The 19,529-nt window shown below is 44.0% G+C and overlaps 1 protein-coding gene and 1 pseudogene across 4 annotated transcripts in view; both read left to right on the top strand.

Moving 5' to 3' along the window:
- Pde4b (phosphodiesterase 4B) overlaps window positions 1–19,529 on the top strand; it is a 429,840-nt gene that overhangs the window by 386,235 nt on the left and 24,076 nt on the right. For 2 of the 4 annotated variants that reach the window (XM_038333480.1, XM_038333481.2), the window contains one exon: window positions 6,212–6,324. In XM_038333480.1, coding sequence (XP_038189408.1) covers window positions 6,212–6,324 — 113 coding nt within the window. Of the gene's footprint in view, window positions 1–5,609; window positions 5,650–6,211; window positions 6,325–13,797; window positions 13,845–19,529 lie in introns of those variants that run through there. The other 2 variants (XM_038333482.2, XM_038333483.2) reach the window with 2 other exon arrangements.
- On the top strand, window positions 14,356–14,509 carry LOC119818179 (annotated as a pseudogene).

The following is a 19,529-nucleotide window of genomic DNA, read 5'->3' as shown; positions in this document are numbered from 1 at the left end:
AAGTCAGGAGGTAATAAGATCACATTGATCTCCCTGCATTGCAGGACCAGGTTTAGGAAGCCTAAGGTCTTCTGACAGCCAGATCACTGACTTTATAAGCGTTCATATCTATTACAGAGTTTTCTGACTGGGAGTAGCTGGCTATCTGTAACTACTCAGAGGTTTCTAATTGCTCTTTCTCACAATGACTCTTCTCCATGTCTGTCCTTCTTCTAGATACATACACACACACACACACACATGTGTACATACACACACATGTGTACTGTTACTGGATTAGAATGAAAAGACTAGGAAATTAGAATATGATCACAAATAATAGATGAATTGGAAATTTATATACACAAACAGGGGCAAGGTGAAAGAGCATTGACTGAATGAAAGAAAAGTTAATCAGCAGTCTGTACATTGTTATATTATTTAATTTATATACATTTATATGTAAATACATGTATATAAATGAAAATTTTGTACTCTGATGTTAACAATGGGATCTACCACTGAGACTCACATCATGTCAAGGTTTTCTCCTCTGCTGCTTCCTAGTTTTCTACAATGCATTTGCACCCGATTTGCAATAAAGAAGATACATTTGCAAGACACATATAATAATAAAAGCCTTATTGCTTGTTTATGTGCACATTCTCTGGTGCTACATTCCCACCGAGATTGGGATAGTTCCCTTGACCTCCTTTCATATGTGAAGAAGTTTAGTCTTGCAGACCTTGGGTAAGTAACCTGAGATCAGCCATGGTAGAAGATGAATGTGAAGGCCATGCCAGGCTTCTGAGGAAGTGTTGCACAGCCTCCCTCTGCTAAGAGCTACAATAGATGAGCAAGAAAGGGGAAGAGAAGACTCGGGACTGACAACATTTAGGAAAAGAATTGTGCAATTTTAAGTAGAAAAGACCTGGTAAGACGTAACTTTAAGTGCAGCATTTTCAGGAACACGGTCACTGCTCTGCTCTAAGCTGAATCCTCTTTAGCATAGAGCGAAATCCAGTCCTGCCAGGAATCTGGAGGGCACTATTGTCTTCAACTTTTCATTTTGTTCTTGGCTTGAGCTCTAATATAAATCAATCATACCCTCTTGCCTGTCTGTCACATAGAGGTATCGCAGGGATTAATGAACACTGTGGATTTCCTTTGAGAAAAGAACTATTTAAATACAATATATTATTACAAGATTAATATTAATTATAATCCTTGCCTATTCATCAAATTCAATACCTACTGCCTTCCTATTGAAGGAAGAAAAGCTTCCTCAGCCACCCTTGGAGGAATGAAAGGGAAGAAGGTTGACTTTTCCTGTGGCTTCTCCTTGAATATGAGGCTTAATGATACCACCCTCCATGGTTACAGTCCCTGTTCTTGCTCCCTTGAGACTTGCTTCTGTGGTGACAGCATTGCTCTCTTCAGGACCATTTTATGCAGGACAGGACCAGAGACAGCTTTCTGGAAATAGAACTTCTGTAGTTGTACAGATTCCTGTGCACAGAAGAGCCCATATTAGCTGCCACAAAGCTCATAATTTATCTTAGAATTTAGTGTTTTGAGAATGAAGTTGGTTACTTGTCTGTTCCCCCTAGACAAATTCTCAAATAATTTGCTTCTTTGACAGGTGTTTTTGGTTTGTTTGCTTGCTTGCTTGCTCTTTGCAGTGCTGAGAATTAAATATGGGGTTATGTGATTACACACTATCACTGAGCTACATCTCCAACCTGACTTTCTCAACCATTCTCTTTCTCTGATCCCTGGCATCCCAGAAACCATGCAGGCTCTTTCTGCCCATCGTCACCTGTGACTACTACTTCCCACCATCTCCAGCAGAGGCTGGATACAGACACAAGATCTGGGTTGGGAGAGTGTGCTGTGCAGTCTTGTGGTGGGGCATAGTTAAAAGCTCTGAGTTGGTGAGGGTACAATATGGTAAACAGAGCCTGTGTCTCCATGAGACAAAAACTTCTTATTTAACATTATTCTAGTAGTCTTTTTATTGCCGTGATAAAGGTCATGACCAAAAGGCATTCAGGGAGGAAAGGGTTTATTTGGCTCCAGTTGATCACAGGCCGTCACTGAGAGACTCCAAGATGGGAGAATAGCAGGAATCTGGATACAGGAACTCAAGCAGAGCATGGTGGAAAGCTGCCAACTTGCTTGCTCCCCATGACTCTCTCAGCTTTCTTTTTATACAACCCAGTGATGTGGGATTCCCCTCTGTTCTGTGAATGTGTTTTATTACCATTGGTCAATAAAGAATCTGCTTTGGGCCTGTGGCAGGGCAGAATAGAGCAAGGTGGGAATTACAAGCAGAGATAGAGGAGAAAAGAAAGCAGAGTCAGAGAAACGCCATGTAGCTGCTGAAGGAGACAGATGCCCCAATCTTACAAATAAACCATGAGCCTCATGGCAAAATACAAAATAATAGGAATGGGTTAATTTAAGATGTAAGAGTTAGTTAATAATGAGCCTGAGCTAATAGGCCAAGCAGTGTTATAATTAATATAGTTTCTGTGTTATTATTCAGGTCTGGGTGGCCAGGAAACAAACAAACAGTCTCTGCCTACAAACCTAGGGCCACCAATCACAGTTGGGTAGGCCCTCCAACATCAATCACGAATCAAAAAAATGTCCCCACAGGGTTGGCTACATGTAGTCTTATGGATTTTGTGTCAGCCTCTGACCTAGGTACTCAGCAGGTCCAATGAAGGGGTAGCAGTGCCCTTAGGACTCTACTGGAAAACCAAACGGTTGTATGCTTGTGCTGTGAATTAAGACACTAGAAACCCCCATTGCCCAACACTTGCAACAAGGAAAAATACTTGTCTTGCCTCTCCCAGGCCAGGCAAAGCACAGCAACCTGGCTGCTGCAGGGGAGGTTGCCAGCATCTGGAGAGCTGTAAGCAAGCAGCACCTCAAGTCTCCTGGAGGGTGAAACTCACCAAGTCACTCACTAACTGAGGCAAAGGTACCACACTATTGTAAAAGTATTATTAGTTATTAGCAAAATCACTTATTAGCAATGACGAAAGCGGGATGCAAGACTGTCAGGACTCTATGATCTTTGCAGGTTCTCTGTCCGTCTGAAAGGATTTTAATATAAGAACTTCCTGGGGGACAATGACAGAGAATGCAGAAGCAAGGGGAAAACTCCATGTTCTAGCTCTTCCAACAGTTCTCTTTTCTGGGGTTTGGCCCAGAGGCCTTGCACTTTCATTTTGCCCCAGACCCTGCGCAAATGGGCTGCAGATCTTTACTGAGAAACCTCTCCTTGAGCATGCAGTTCTGCTATCTCGCTTCCTCTTCACAGCCGCGTCCCCCCACTTGCTGGGCCTTTGGGTTTCTTTGCTTGCCAGTACTGACTGCTCCTACATACTAATCATTTACCTAGTGAACACTAGCTTCTTTGCTAAGCACTATAGACATCCTCACACCCTCTCTCTTTCTAAGCTGAAGATGCATATCCTCCTTTTGCAGTTGTAAAGCATGGGAGTCTAAGGTCACACAGTAAGCGTTCAAAGAGAAAGCCAGCCGGCCTGGTTCTCGCTGCAGGGCTGGTGCTTTCCCATCACATCGTATGTGAGCTCTTCTGTGTCACCCGTGCCCAGGGCTCTGCAGGCAGCTTGCCCAGGCATTTCATCTTCATCTGGACTGGTATCACCTGGGTGTCTGCTGGGTCCCAAACACCTGGCTGTGGTTTCAGGGCTACAGAGTCACAAGATGGAGGCCAGGGCTAAGTTATACTTTTTCCTGTTGCAACCCTGGGTTACAACCCAAGGGTTAGAACATCCCTCCCTTCCACTTGTGTCTGTGCCCTCTGCCTTAGTTGTGATACCCAGGGCATGAAATCTTGACTGCGGGGTAAGAATTTGGAAAATGTATATGAAAAGTGTGTGAAATTATGAAAGAATTAATAAAAAAAATTTTAATAAATAAGCAGCTCTTCTGAGGGAAAGGAATTTGGAAAGTGATCGATCTAACAGAATTTCAAGATGAAATAACCGTTTCAAAAAAAATCATCTGATTAGCCTGAAGAAGAATAGATACAGGTGCAGGATGCTCTAGGATCTGTTAGCCAGACATACACATCTCAGGCCACCCTGAGCAGGCACCACTTTCAGTAATCAGGTACCGTGGCATACCTCTGCAAAGGGTTTCTCTTCAGAGCTTCTACTGGCTTACTTCTGTGCTTCCTATGTGAAGCTGGGTTGGAGATCAGATCCCCCTCTTCGTGCAGAAATGTGCCTTGTGCTAGCTTTTTTTTTTTTTTTTTTTTTTTTTTAATCTTACAGTCATTTTGCATTTCTGCTGATCCCCACAGCTTTGAGTAAGCTCCTCCTCTTCTGGCTGGCCTGCTACATGTCTGGTCCCAGTTCCAGAGGCTGCAGGTGGTGATGCGGAAGGCATCATGGCAGTGAAGCCCAAGCAGCTGGGGAGGAAGTAGGGGTGCAAGGGTTCTGTCCCTTTGGGCCAAGTTTTCCTCAAGAAGCGCTTTTGTTAGGAAACAGAGAGGAAGGGGTGCTGCAGGTCACACTAGAGAGAGAGGGGGCAACCTTGGAGTTGAGGTAACCTTGCCAAGGTGAAGAGGATGGGAGGTCAGATATGTGCAAGTCAGGCTTGAAATTCGAGTTTTATTAAAAACACCTAAATTCTTGTCTGCACACTGAGGAGTGTGGAAAAGATGGAGGGAGTCACCTCCGGTGGTTTTGTGGGTTTTCACGTATGACATACAGGGTGTTGAGCTTTAACCCTCTTTACCCTGAAGTATGCACCCACTGCGGGGATAAACAAACGCCCAGTTCTACGAAGCGAGCCTCTGTGGGCAGGCCACTTCATTTCCCTGGCACCAAACTTCAGTTCTTTCTCTTTCTGTGTCAGGTATTTGCTGTGGCACATGTAAAATTTTTCATGTGATAGTGGAAGACTGTGGGGCCTCACTAGAGCTTCTCCATAAGCAAGCTTAAAACCTCTCTCTGGGCCTTCTAAAGCCGGCAACAATGTTGTATCTTATCAGTGTCTGTTCCGGAATGTGTGGGGACTAACTGCTGTTCTGACTTCTACGTGGAGAGTCCTCCTGAAGCTTCATTAATTCACCTAAAATTATAACATGAATTCCGTGTTTATTAACCTAGGTCTTAAGTCAATAACCTGAAATATTTATTGAGACCCACAAACTTTTGGCTATGGAATGCCATGCCCTGGGAAGTAAAAAAGAGGAGTGTTCCAATCATAGCCAGATGTATGATCTTGAACACACTGTGTGTATTTTTTTGTTTTGTTTTTGTTTGTTTGTGGGGTTTTTGTTTGGTTGGTTGCTTAGTTTTTGCTATGGAACACTTTGAAATTTTTCCAGAAAGTGACAAAAGAGACCCCCTAGCATCAATGCAAAGGCAAGGCGCACATCTGGCTCCACCTGAAAGTCCGGTTCGGAGTTTCTCTGTGACCCTGGCACTACCCGAAGGGAAGTCTTGGCTTTGTTTATTATAACAAGAGCCACAAGACTCCCAGGCCAATAAACGTGTTCACGTAAAACTCCAGACAGTTTCTCTAGACTGGAGTCTTATCATCAGGGAGACCTCATTTTACCTCTAGGTTAGGGAGAGAATCCACGAAGAGAAAGCAATAGCTTATGCCTCGGTCTTGCCCAGGGTCAGTGTCGCCTAGTCCAAAGGGACCCAATTGGACTATTCCCCTAGAATGAATGAGTGCCCTGCCTGGGAACAGCACGGTCAAGCAGTTGCCCCCACATGGCCATAGCAAGCCCGGTTCACTTAGAAGCAAAGCAAGAGGAGGGGAAAGCCTTCCTCATTTCTCCTCCAGACTGCAAACACTCAGAAATGACATCACACACCCCACAGAGCCCCGGGATGACTAAGGCAGAGGCAGCCTGAGAAAACTCTGCTCAGCCCTGAGTTTTAGGGCACAGTTATGCAGATGAGCGTCTGGGCGCAGGTTCCCGCCTTCTTCCTCTGAGGAAGTTTCTTGGTAGATCACTGACACCTCATCCCGGCGAGCGGGTGAAAACTTGGCACCGGCCACCCCCCGGGCAGAACACCAGAGAGAGCTTGGAAGCAAGGAGTCGGCAAGCAAACAATGAAGGAGCAAGGGGGCACCGTCAGTGGCGCCGGGAACAGTCGAGGCGGAGGAGACTCGGCTATGGCCAGCCTGCAGCCGCTGCAGCCTAACTACCTGTCTGTGTGTTTGTTTGCAGAAGAATCATATCAGAAACTAGCAATGGAGACGCTGGAGGAACTAGACTGGTGTCTAGACCAGCTAGAAACCATCCAGACCTACCGCTCTGTCAGCGAGATGGCTTCAAACAAGGTAAGGACACCCCTTTCTCTAAACTACAACTGAAGTGCAGACTGCACCCTGTCCAATGATCCGTCCCAGAGGACTTGGTCGAAGTGCCACACTTTCTTTGCTTGTGCCCTGGTACTACAGTAAACGGAAACTTCTTAATCTGTATTAATGCCCAGAAACAAACCTCCGAATTCGTACAGTGTCTGATAAAAGTTAAGTGCATTTGCGTAGCTTCCAGTCCATTTCATAAATATAGATGCCTTTTCTTTCTGAACAGCAGAAAGCTAAAATCTGCATGAGTCCACCGGGCAGAGTGTAGGACTTGCCGCATTTTTATCGGTGCAGCATCCACGTGTTTGACGAGAAAGTAGGTGCACCACTTTTTAATGAGAACCTTCCAGGCTGACAAATTCTTGCTGGGAAGAAGGGCATTGGGGATTTATAACAATTCCTTTGTGATGTTGACATGGTTTGAGAGTAAAAGAAGAAGAAGAAGAAGAAGAAGAAGAGAGAGAGAGAGAGAGAGAGAGAGAGGATTTATTTTGCTTTCTACCACAGAAAGTTGGGTTTGATAATCTTTTTCCTAATTTTAAAGGTGAAATCATTTAAAATTAAAATCCATCCATAGTGGGGGGATTTTATTTACAATATCCAGAAAAACAAAACAAAACTTGTGTTGAGTAGCCTTAATTATCTATCATTATCTCATTTGTTTAATTAACATCTGAGCACAGAGTGCTAATTTATTGACATTATATAGTGAAGGTTGTTGCTACGTTTTTTTCTGCTTGTTTGTGTGTCTTCATGCAGAATTTTATCTATGTGTGTATGTGTGCACAGGTGTGTATGTGCCTTAGAAGTTAGGGAGTTATATATACATCTATATTAGTGTACTTGGAGGGAAAGCCTGGACCTTGCACCTCACAGAATTCACCTTCAAGGCCCCTACAGCAAGGCTTGAGGTGTTGTGCTATTGTCTGACATTCAGAGGCTTGAAGAAACCTTGTACCACACCTACTCTTCCAGCCAGAGGTGCATCCCTGATTACACTCTCCTTCCTCTTTTCTGGGTAAAAAGCATCTCTTTGGAGCAGAGCTTGCTGACTCCTCTTTAAACCATGATGGTAGAGGAAGCAGAGCATCTTTAGGAGATGCTGGTGTGTGTGTGTGTGTGTGTGTGTGTGTGTGTGTGTGTGTGTGTGTTGGTGGTGGTGGTGGGGGTAGGGGCCTTCTGACTCTGGAACTCTCCCATGAACCAATCCATAACAGAGCAGAAATGAGCCCCTTCTGAAATTTTTTAGCTCAGAGCTCTACTTGGTGGGGAATAAAGAAACAGGACACATTGGGGGTTTTAACTTGTATCTTCTGACTTCTCTCAAGCTCCCTGGTAAGCAGGGACTTTCCAGGTTGGTGTAAAACCCAACCGCTTCCCCATGCTGGGGGCTTCACTGTGTGACTTCTCCAAATCACTCTGGGATTTACATAGAATATTTCACACGGGCTTTGCCTGCTTCACAGCGCGAGCGGATGCTCCATAGTCTCTTATTTTGTGATATTTGATGCAACCTGTGGATCCAAAGTTCCAGGGTGATCTTCTCAGTAGTTTTTGGCATCGAAGCCATGAGTATCTGGAGTCCCCAAGACAAAGCAGGAGACTAGCCAGAGCGGGGGCGGGGGGAGAACAGACCTAAAGAATCTGCGCATTGCCACTAGTTTTCATGTCCACGGTGTGTCTAGAGTACTGGCCTTGTTCACTGTCTGTCTTGTAAAGTTATTAGCATGTATCGCTAAATATGAAAGGATGTGTGTGTGGAGACCAAAGGCTCCCAGTCCCTCAAGCCTCCACCCCTCCCTGAGAGTGTCCTATGCAGGAAGCAATGAAAACTGACTACAGCTAACTCCAAAGAAAGGGCCAGGCACAGCTCAGCTTGTGAGCTGAAGCAGAGGCAGCCTGGTCTCTGGGTGCCTGGGAAGGTGGTGGGGCACAGCAGCCCTCCAGTGAATGAGCAGGAGAATGCTGTGTTAGAACGTTCTCTCCCCTCAGCTCATCGATTCATTCCGTTCAGATCATTGTCTTGGGTGACGCTAATCACAAGGGCAAGCATGGCCCATGTAATAAATAATAGCATGAGAATATAGTGCGACCACCAGAAATAAGCTAGTTGATATTATTTGGAAAAGCAAGGCGAAGTGATGCGCAATAAAACTGATATTTTGCATTGAAATGTACATGCTGAAACTGCCTGAGATACCCATCTAAGTAGCCGTTTGGAAATACTGTCTCGGTTATCACTAAGCAGTCCGATTTGGTTTTATTTTGCTTACTCTCTCTGAACAAAGGAGCCACAGCAAAACTGAATCCCAGAGCTGGAAGGGAGTATCCAGATAACACACTTGACAGGCGGTGAGAACATATGAAGAGCTTTGGATCTGAGGATACATGGTTTAAATTCTGTCCCTCTCACTGACTCGCTGTTTTACATGAACCAACTTAACTGCCCGAAGATTCGGTTTTACAGTATCAGAGTGGGCCTCGCCTCACCAGGGTTAGGGTACCCAAAGCGTTTAGTAAAGTGCCCCTGGCATGTCGTAAGAGTCTGGTGGGTGATTGCTTCCTGAGTCCTGCTAACACTGTTGCAAAACCAAACCTGTGTCCTTTCTTGTGCTTCAGAGCAACCTGAAGGCTTACAGAGTCTGAACTTGAGAGAATAGATGGCAGAGTCACTGTCCTGCGGAGGGAGTGTAACTGGGTAACAGAGGTGCCAGTCTGTGTGGGCAAGGTGGAGCGTTGCCTGCTCGGTAGAGGAAAAGCAAGCAGCCTTTAGGGTTTCTGACATCTGGGCAGGGTGGTGGTTTCTTGTTGTGTGTCTGTGATTTTCCTTGACCCATCTGTGGTCTAAAGTAAAGGAGTGATCAGAGGTGTAACCAGCTTTCCCTGCGCTTCTACAGGAGGGTGAATGAACTGCCCCCTGTGCCCTGCTAAAACAGTTCTCTTGATCCCTAGATGCTCTCTGTAGGCCCAGTGGGATTTCAAAGTTTTAGAGAAACCTACAGCCAGATGAGTTAGTGTTAGAGACCATTTTCTCAAAATTAAAAAAAAAATGATAAGAATAATACAGAAGGTAAAAAGACAGAACAGGTGAGCAGGAGCTTAGAGTGCACAGCCATAGTTTCTGATGTGAGAAGAATGCCTGAACCCCTCAGGGAGCAGCCCTAGTTGGGGGGGGGGGGACACGTCAGAGCCTTTCCCTCTGAGATTTGCGCAGGAATTGATGTGTTTCAAGTCCTGTCACCTCCTCACCTGGAAGAACGGTCTCACTCTTAGGCAAAAAACGCATCAGAGCATAAGTTAATCTGCCGAAAAACAGCCTGATGTTTTGAAAACAGGATGCCTGGGCTCTGCCCAGAAAGAGGAACGGAAAGAGAAACAGTCTAGAAAGGAAGAAAGCCAACAGCCCCACCGGGATCCCCAGCCCGAGTGCAGCATAAACAGTGACCTCTCTTTCCGGCCTCCGCTGTGGCTCAGTTCCTGACCTCCTGTCACCAGAGCCGACCCACGTCATCAGAGGAGGATAGGAGGAACGGCACAGCCACTGTGAGGGTGACTAGAATTTCCTGCCACCTTCCTGAGAGGCGCAGGCTGAAAAGTACAGGGTTGCAACAACAGAGGCTGAGGAAGGACAGGCCAGAACAATCCTAGGGGGGTGGGGCAGGGCTTGGGAGGAGTGGGAGGTGTTCCTTCCCCTTCTGGACTGGGATACACAGTTTCTCATCTAGGACTCAGGTGAAAAGAATCACGAGGCTTCTTAGTACCTGGCATGGTAAATGTCAAAGAACAAGCATGTTGTTGGTATTCAACGACAGCAACAGACATTCAAATCATTAACCACAGTCCAAAGGGGCCCCACGGGGACCTTTCTTTCTCTAGCAGCTTTGCCTGGGACAGATTTGGGCCCAGATGATGAAAATGGATGATCTGAAATTGGAAAGTCCAGTCTTGGATACCAGTGCTTTCTTCAGGCTGAAAGAGTCAGGATATTAGTACTTCAGTAACCGCTTGCTTAAGGAGCCTCACCAGCTGGGAATGGGAGATAAATGGTACTTTCTTGAGGCACCCTGAAATCGCATACAGATACCATCATCACTGGAGAAGTGAGTCCTAGCGACACAGGTTAATTTTTCCAACTCTACATGAGCCTGCACCGACTACATGCCTGTGCTCTTGGGAGGGAGGGAAGGAGAAAGGGAGGGGATAAAGTCACTCAGTTCTACCCGCCAGGAGCTGCTAGAAAAGCAGAATGTATGACTCTGGAAGGTGATCATGACCAAGGCAAACCAATATCTCCAATGTTGCGTGAGTCACTTTCTGTACCACTGAACAATCGATCAATAACTCTGGGAAATGCTGGCCCTAGCAGAATCGAAAGAAAATCGATCTTATTAGCCAAAAGATTCATCTAGGAACTCTGTTGGTCAAAGGGAAGCAGGCTGTGGAAGGATTAATCAGGATGATGTGGAGAGAGGTACTTCCCTTCACACAGGGACCTTGTCCTGGACCCTAAGCTTGAAGGGATCCCTAGCCCGTTCTCTGTTCTCCTCCAGATGGACAGAAAGGACTTGGTCAGATCCAAGGGACGTGTGCTCCCCTCCAGACCTCACTGTGCCTCTGTCCGAGTTTCTCATTTTCTGCCCAAAGGCTTCTCAACCCTCTTCCCAGGGCCTATGTGTGGATGTGCTTTTGCAGAGTTAACACACCAAGGCCCCAGGGACAGCCATGAGGCAGCGGCATAGGGCTGGGGAGAAAGTGTGTGGGAGCATGGATGTGCAGGCTGGGGCAGAGGTCTCACCCAAGCTTGCCTGTGAGGTCCCCAGTGCTCAGTCAAGCAGAGGGCAGGGCATGGTACAGAGACAAAAGAGTTCAAGCTCTAGTTGCCTTTGCAGACTGTAATGGACTATCTGTCAGGTTACAAGTTTAGGAGATCGCTTAGTTTATATTTTTAATCATTTAGGCTTGCAGTATCGCCCTGACAAATGTTAAGGATGATCTTGATTTAGCGGTCAGACTAAAATGAAAAATCAGTCCTGACAGGCAGGAGGGGAAGCGGGCATTTTTTTTTTTTGACCCAGTTCTCTCCCTTCGCGGCTCGGCCTTAGCCTTATATGAAGTAAAGAGACAAAGTAAAGTGAAAGAACCTGACTATAAGCCGTGAGTCTAAATTCTAGCTCGACCGTGGCTGGCGATTAAGTTATTGTTTTATATCTTTTCATTTCCTTATTATGAAACAAAGTAGTGGGAATAGATTATTTCTGTGGTTTATTTCGGGTCTTGATTTTATGAGGGAGACAGCCGAAGTACTCACACGGGTGCAGATGCGGCTTTTAGACACTCGGCTAAGTCCTTCACCCACATTGAGTATCCAGTCTCTTTGCTAATAGGCACTACCTACAGATGGGTAACGTGGGATTTAGTAGAAACAACCTGATTAGCATAAATGAGTAAGAGCACCATGGCTGAAGATGTAGCTCATTGGTAGGGTGTTTGCTGCCACGCAGGGGGCTCTAAGATCCAACTCTAATTCCGCACACGCACGCACACACACACACAAACACACACACACATGCCTTCAATTATTGGTGCTGAGGATATGGCTCATTGTGGTAGTGTGCTTACCTAACACCTTGCATGAGGCTTTGGACTTGGTGAGGCTGACAGAGTTTTGGGGATCAGGATCCCAAGGAGACAAATGGAAAGGAAAGTTTACAGGTACACGTACATAAATTCTTCAATGAATTGGGTAGTGTTTTGGTGGGAGGTCTTATCCTTCTAACGCAGATCTTTATTGGTTAGGTCTGGTTGAAATTTCTATAGTACAGTTACCTTGTTAGTCTCTATCCTAGCCAGTAATTCCAGACTCAGCCCAGGCTGGAAGGCAGTCCTTCTAACACAGGTAAGGGAGGAACTCTCATACTTCTAAGAAATGGTGCCTAAGGGCTCATGAAAATGGGGATAGTAGTGTCAGGCATCCTTTGCTTCTTGTAGATTTGTGTGCAAAATTCCAGCGTGCTTTGTTTTTCCTAACTTAGCTTAAGATAAGATAGGAAAGCTGTGGTCTACTTCCAAATTTCCTTGTTCCCTGCCTAACCACTTTTCCCTTTGTCCCCCAAAGGGGGGGGGGTGTCTTACTGTTTTGATTTTATTATCATTTAAATGATGGCAGCAGTTTAGCCTTGTAGAATGTCCTTCCCAGAGCCTGTAGCTTGACCATAAAATAGAGAATTCATAGCTCTGGAACAGAGCTACTGAGACTGAGGAACTCCCGGTTTCAGACAAATTTCTTATTTTATTGTCTTCAGAGAAGAAAGGGAATATGTAGCTGATTAGTCTTTATTTCCTGTTGTTCAAATTAGTCTTTTTATTGATTTTAAATTAGAAAATAGAATTGTATTCTTGAGTGTGATTCAGTATTTGAAATTCTAGTCTTATAGAAACCTACCAAATCAAAGTTTTTGGAGCCAGTTAGTTTGTGAGCTAGCTCTCTGAAATCAATGTGATCTGTAGTACTTTGCTTAATCTAAATATTCCTACATCGCTGTATCTAGGAACTGGTTCCTTCACTGGATCCTGCCTTAATTCATCCTGTCTTTTAGCTAACTTGCTTGCAAGTTTTATAAATGAACACATCTCTCAAAAGGAATTAAATGAAGGAATTTCCCCCTCTGTGAGACTCTGACCAGCTGATAGGAGAATACTAGAGCAGGGGAGTCCATTAGAAACCCAAAATAGCTATCTTGAAATATTGTACTGCAGCGCCGTAATGGAACAAGCATTCGGTTTCCATTCTTTCTACTTCCCTGCCTTTCTTTGCATGTCTCATCTTTGAGAATAGTCCCAGACTCACATAGCCCCACCAAGTTCCTTGCCATTGTTATCTATGGAAGAAAAGCCAGGGGTGAGGCTTCTTGTTACACAATCCTTTCAACATATTTAACTTCTAGGTGAAATGGGTTCAGCAGGCGAGGATCATTTACTGTTTATGAAAACCAAAATACCCTACCAGAAGGAGCCAGCACACACTCATGCTGGTCAGTGGGGTTGCATTCTTGGCGGCAACATGCCAGTTGTCAGCTTGCTTTCCTGTACAGACTTGCTTTAGCTCTTTTCGGGGACCTACCATCTCCTTTCTGCCTTGCCCTATGGCATGTGCTGTTTCCCTCAGCTGGTGCCAAACTATTTCGTCTCTGGGAGATTTTACTGTAACTTCCTTTGTTTGATTTACTTTAAAGTAGCCAAATGCTTCCACAAAGAAAGAACTGTTAGGTTGCTGAGTACGAAGACGATAGGGAATCTTCTGTTCTGGTGTGCCTGTTTTGGAAAGCACCTGATGATCTGTGCCTATTCATGGAGCAGAGTTTAAAGCTAGAAGCCACATACCTCTGCTCAGCAGTCACAATCTGTCCCTTTCCAGAAACAGTCACCGTGTACAGTGAACTGCTTCGGATGCCTCCAGCCCTCCCAGATGGAAGTGTAGCAAGTTTATTAAGGTAAAACCCACCTTCAGGCTGGAGCCACCTTAATCTTCTAACTTTTACATTTCAAAAATAGTAAATTTTAAATTTGCTATTAAAAACCTATTACAAGACCACATCGCTCTTTCATTGCTCAGTAGACTGCAAAATAGTATAACCTTGAACAGTTATGAAGATGAAATCAGGTACAGCTACCTAGAATTTTTTTTACAAAAAAACAGATTAAACCAGTATTTAAAAAAAATAGATTTAGCACAAGAATTATTGGCATCGAATACCTTAATAAGAAAATTCATCACTAAGTAAAAATATCTTTCCAATTGAGTTAGATTGGCTGTGCTACATAGAGGATGAAGTAAACTAAGTGTTGACCAGACAACTAATGTCCTTGATCACTGTAGATGATGAAATTTGATAAATAAGAAAAAACTTTACCGTTTGATTTCCGATTATAGTTTCACATAGTTGTACTAGCCATGATCCTGCAACTTTCAGTCCAGAAGGAAGCTTAAAAAGTCCTATTTATGGATTTATGTGGCAGGGGAGACACCATGGTCATGACTGTGCTCCCACGGTGAGGCTTATTTATTGCACTCTGACTGTGGGACCCTTGCGTGTCCCCCAGTGTGGGAAACCTGAGGTATATTCTGTGGAAGTGGGGGGGGGGGCTGCATCCTGTTACTTTCAAGAAAAAAATTAATTAAGTACTATTTATTTGAAGTCATTTTACAGATGAGGAAACATTTTATAAATAAGACCCATTTTCTTATCAATACAAAGTGAAGATTAAATATCTAAGATAATACAATCTAATATAATACCTTTGAAAATCCAAGGGATATTCTCACTGAAAAGTAATTTTATTTTTCTATGACTTCTCCAGAGTTAGGGGATAAAGGGAGGATATCGGCACTGAGATAGGGGTCTCATTTCAAATCCAGCTCTAATCCCCCTCATCTCTCCCTTTTGTCTGTTGGGAACTGGAGTTTACATCCGGGTTTAAAAAAAAAAGTTGCTGGGCTGTGGATTTTTCCAGCTGCTTGACAGAGTGGCTAACCCAGCAAGCTGAGATCAAGGATCAAGGTGGGAATCTCAGGTCACCCCCTCCCTACCCATGTGAGGTCTCTTTAAAATTAATGTCTCAGTGTGAAGCTCTCGTGACTTATCTGAGTTCCCCATTCTTGACTCCCATTACCGACATCACAGTGGAATTAGTTCGATCCTATGGGCAGCTGCCCACTGATAAACAATGTCAATGTTATTAATGCTTATAAACACTTTGAGTCAGGTCAGTCTCACTCACAGCATAGAGGCTTATTGTTTGCTGGAAACTACCTACTGTGGCTCAAGATGAGTTTATTATTATTAACATTTATAATTCTGAGGTAAATAATTCAAATATTTTATAATAAATATGAATAAGCAATTATCTTTTATTCATTTTTTATAATGAAAAATGCTGGGGGAAATTAAAATGACTCAGGGAGAATTAATTGTGCTGATATCATGTTTATTAAGAAAGTTATTTCATATTTAAAGGATTCTTGACACGCTAGCTTCAGCTCTTTTGCTATCTACCCATCTCCAGGCATTATTTATTTATGTGATATTATTTATGTGACCGAGTAAGTGACAGTTCTTAGCATATAAAGAAGGAGGAGAAAAGTTACAAATCCTCAGCTGAAGAAAGACATTTGATGTTTAGGTTTTTGGAACAAAACCCAGAAGACTTGAATTAAAAAGCTAAAATATTGAAAAGGAGAGAGTACACTGAAGGGAAACTCACTAAAGAACCCAAATACTCGTTTTAGTATGGGGGGAAAGTAGGGATAAATTGCAAAGACATACTAAAATTTCACTGACTCTGGTTGGTCAACACGGTGGATTTCCAACTTCCTCTTTACCCTCAGCGTCAGAACATTTATTAAAACCTTGGCTGAAGAGAGAGCACCAGAGTCTTCCTATCACTTGCGAATGAATAAGCCCAGGCCTTTATGCCTTTCTCGTCCTCTCATAACCTGGAGGACCTGTCCCTTCACACAGTCAGGCCCTGGGCAGTGAACCTCTTCAGCTGCACGCACTCTTCATGGTATTTCTGCATGGTATTTCTGCAGACCATCCTCTTTGGCATCCTGTCAGTTAATATCACAGCTAGCCTTGGAGGGAGCTAGGATTTGATGGGTTTACAGTCTTGTTTCGCATGTCCTCTTGACCATAGGAAGCTGATGAACCTTCTGATGGTTCTCTAGTGAAGTGAGTGTGCTCTAGTGTAGCCCCTGTGCTGGATATCCAGTCCACTAAGCCTAGAACCTAACTGATCTGACATTCCCCAGAAGAGTCCTCTACCCTGCCAGCTACAAACCCCTCCCCTGCCCCTTGTGATGACCGCAGCTGGCTCCATTCTGAGTCAGATCATTGAGATACAGCCGTGTTGACTGATACACTTGGCATATTTTTCTTGGCCAACCAAGACCATTATTTGTGTTCTTGACAGGATGAGCTACCGCTGATTTTTTTTTTTTTCCCTGCTGCCTTTTAACACTCAGGATCTGGTTACAAAGCTTATTTGCATCTTCCTTAGCATTACATGGGAGTGCCCTTGGCACTGTTTCAACAAGGGCTACCAGGAATATATTTTAAATGTTTGTCCATATCATTCAATTTCAGAGAGTTTGGGGTTGTTTTGTTGTTGTTGAACTTTTAATGAGCTCTTTAATAGATACTTTTGTAAAAGTACTTGGGTGTTGTCTAGTGGCATATTGTACAACTAACAGTAACATTTTCAAACGAATAAAGGTCATATGTTGCTTTTCAAGGAAAGCTCCAGAGGGTGTGTAGGATGTGTGTATCTGTGTACATTCATATGTGCTCAATAGTGAGTGTGCATGTGGAGTCTGAAGATCAATATAAATTGTCTTTATTGCTTATACCATTTTTTTTTACACAATGTCTCATCGAACCAAAATGGCAAGCCATTTTAGCTAAACTGGCTAGCCAATAAATCCCAGCATCCATCCCGCGCCTTTCCCCTCCACCCATGCTGGAGTCAGCAGACATGCACTTCCACACCTGACTTTTCTGTAGGTGCAAGGAATCTAAAGTCAGGTTCTCATGTCTGCTCAGCAAGCATCCTACCCACTGAGCCACCCCCCAGCTCAACAAAAGTGCTTACCACAGGAAACCCATTAACGAGGTGCTAAAATAGGACAGCCTAGCCAAAGAATAGGAAGCCCTGGGTGGGAAAGGGGTCCTCTTTTAAAAAGCGTGGTAAATTATTTCATGAAAAAGAATGGATATGAGGTCCTCACATGTAGAAATTTGTTAGGAAGAGTTCAGGAAAAAAGCCTATGCTCTTTCCATCACTGCTTCTCATATTTAATCACATGACCCAGAACTATGATGCCCAGAAACCTCTGAGTCTGCCCCAGTGGTGCTGTACAAATGTACTTTTCTTGTGAGCAGAAATGGGATGCTTGATGTTGGCTGTTAGAGACTGGCTGGTTCAGTTTGGCACTCTTTGGGTTATCGTTCTCTCAAAAAGTCTACATCCAAAGGATGTGAATCTAAGCCATCAGAGCCCTGTGATGGCTGCTGTTTCATACTCCTTGTCTCTGGGGTGTTGGGGGTAGGTGGGACTTAAGAGCATGTGTTGTGTCCATTAATCATTAGCCCTCTCTACCTGTTGCATGGCACCTGACTACTTCGCCACTGATGGGCCGTAATTTTCATTCTGGCGTTTGGCTGATGTTTCTCTCACCCCAGTAGCATATTCAACTAATTCATATGTTAACAGATTGACTACAAATCTGAGCAAATGTATACATAGGGCAGATATCCTTATGGCAGGCAGTCTGCGATTATTCCTAGCTTTGGTCGATACCTAGAGAATTCTGAAGTCTCCTAATTAGCTGAAATTGGCTAGATTAGAGAAGTATTAATCAGTAGTGTTACTAACATCCTGACTTCTCCAAACAGGCTCTTTTATGATATGGTCCCAATATTAGGTCATTTTAAATTATGGTTTTCATTTGAGATGCTTCGTTTATCTTTCCTACAATTCTGGTTACACTCCTCAGCCTGGGGAACCATCTAAATGTCAGACAGCAAGCCAGCAGCTGTATGAGTACCACGCATCACACACGTAGCCAGAGTGACATGGTACCACATCACACATATTGTGGGAATTTTGCAGTTGGTCATGCAAGCTACAGTCAACAACGAAAGAGTTTAGGCACCAAGGAACCACCAGAAACCTCCATGCAACAGTGAACCCATAGTGAGGAAGAGCCTGAGTTTGGACTTAAAATTCCGAAATAAAGCCTATCTTCAAACACAAATTCTCTGGCCTAGAGTGTCCACTAGGTCACAGACGTACGTCATTTCTAGTCGTCCCTCTTCAACGGTGGAAATCCTTGATTTCCCAGAGGCTCAAAGACTTGCATAATTTCTCAGACTACGCTACTGTGTGGGAGTTTATTCCCAGGTTTGAGAGAACAATCAGCTGCCTTTATATCACATGTGGTAGAAGCTACCGACTTCTCTGGCAGGGCTTTTGTGTCATCAGAATCCACTAGAAGGCAAGTCTGCAATGAGCATCCCCTCTTCTCCAGAAAAAGATCTAGGTGTCCATCTTCGGAATTGCTTTCATCCCAACAGAACTATACATTTCAGGGATAGTGTATGGGGAAGGCATGTGTCCATCTTGTCTCAATGATGGTAGCTGTCACAGGAAACAATATGCAAAATATAGCTATGTCCTCTAATAGGCTACAGATAATTTGCGACACTTGGTTTCATCCTTTATATTTTACAAATGTGTTCAAACCTTCCATCTGTGGCAGATTCTTCTCAATGTGGATGTGACACATACCAAAAGAGACAAGATACATGCTTCCAGGATAGAAAAGGGTAAGCCTATGCAGCTCAAGGCTTCAATTTTCATGATAGACCCCAGAGGTGGCCTTGAAACTTGACAGACTGTTGGGCTGAACCAGCCCTGAGAAGTGTTCATCCAGAGGAGTGATTCTTAACGCAGCTCTGAAACCTCCCACTGTCTCGTGCGTCTCAGAGAGCATGGGAAAGACACCAGCTGAAAGCAGCATAACTAATGTTAAACCCATTAGCGGCTCCATGGTGCACCTCAGGACAGTAGCGCAGTAATCTCAAAACGGAGTTATGCAGATCTGTATAGCTGTAGCAACAGTAGACATTTTAGGAAAGTGGAATTTACAATAACTTAAGCAGTGTTAGCGTCTGAAAGTAGGAATCCGTTCTTAAAGGAACTGGATTGCTGGGTGTGACAGGACACACAAGGACTGCCCAGGCAACATTGCAAGACCCTGTCTTAGAAACTAGGGGCTGGGGATGTAACCCCTGTGGTAGAATGCTTGCCATGACCAGTATTTATGGACTAAGAAGTGAAGAATGTTTGAGGTGATGAGCCTTGTTTTGTGTAGTTGCCTCCCGAAGAACTGGGGATTGTCAACCGTAGATTTTGTTTTCCACTAGGAGAGGACTCTAGACTCAGATCCATGCATCTGATTCAATATTTCTATTTTTTCAATACTATAAGTTGCACGGTTTTAGATGGGTAATTTTTTTTAAAGTGTTTTAGTCACCCGCTTTAGAGTTATATTAAAATTCTGTGGCCTTGGGGGGATAAAAGAGTAACTCAAGACTGAGCCTTGATTCGTTAATTCT

The sequence above is a fragment of the Arvicola amphibius genome, chromosome 6, assembly GCF_903992535.2.
Source record: "Arvicola amphibius chromosome 6, mArvAmp1.2, whole genome shotgun sequence".
NCBI classification, from domain to species: Eukaryota; Metazoa; Chordata; class Mammalia; order Rodentia; family Cricetidae; genus Arvicola; species Arvicola amphibius.
Note: the sequence above shows the minus strand (reverse complement) of the source record. Positions and strands in the feature narration are given on the sequence as shown.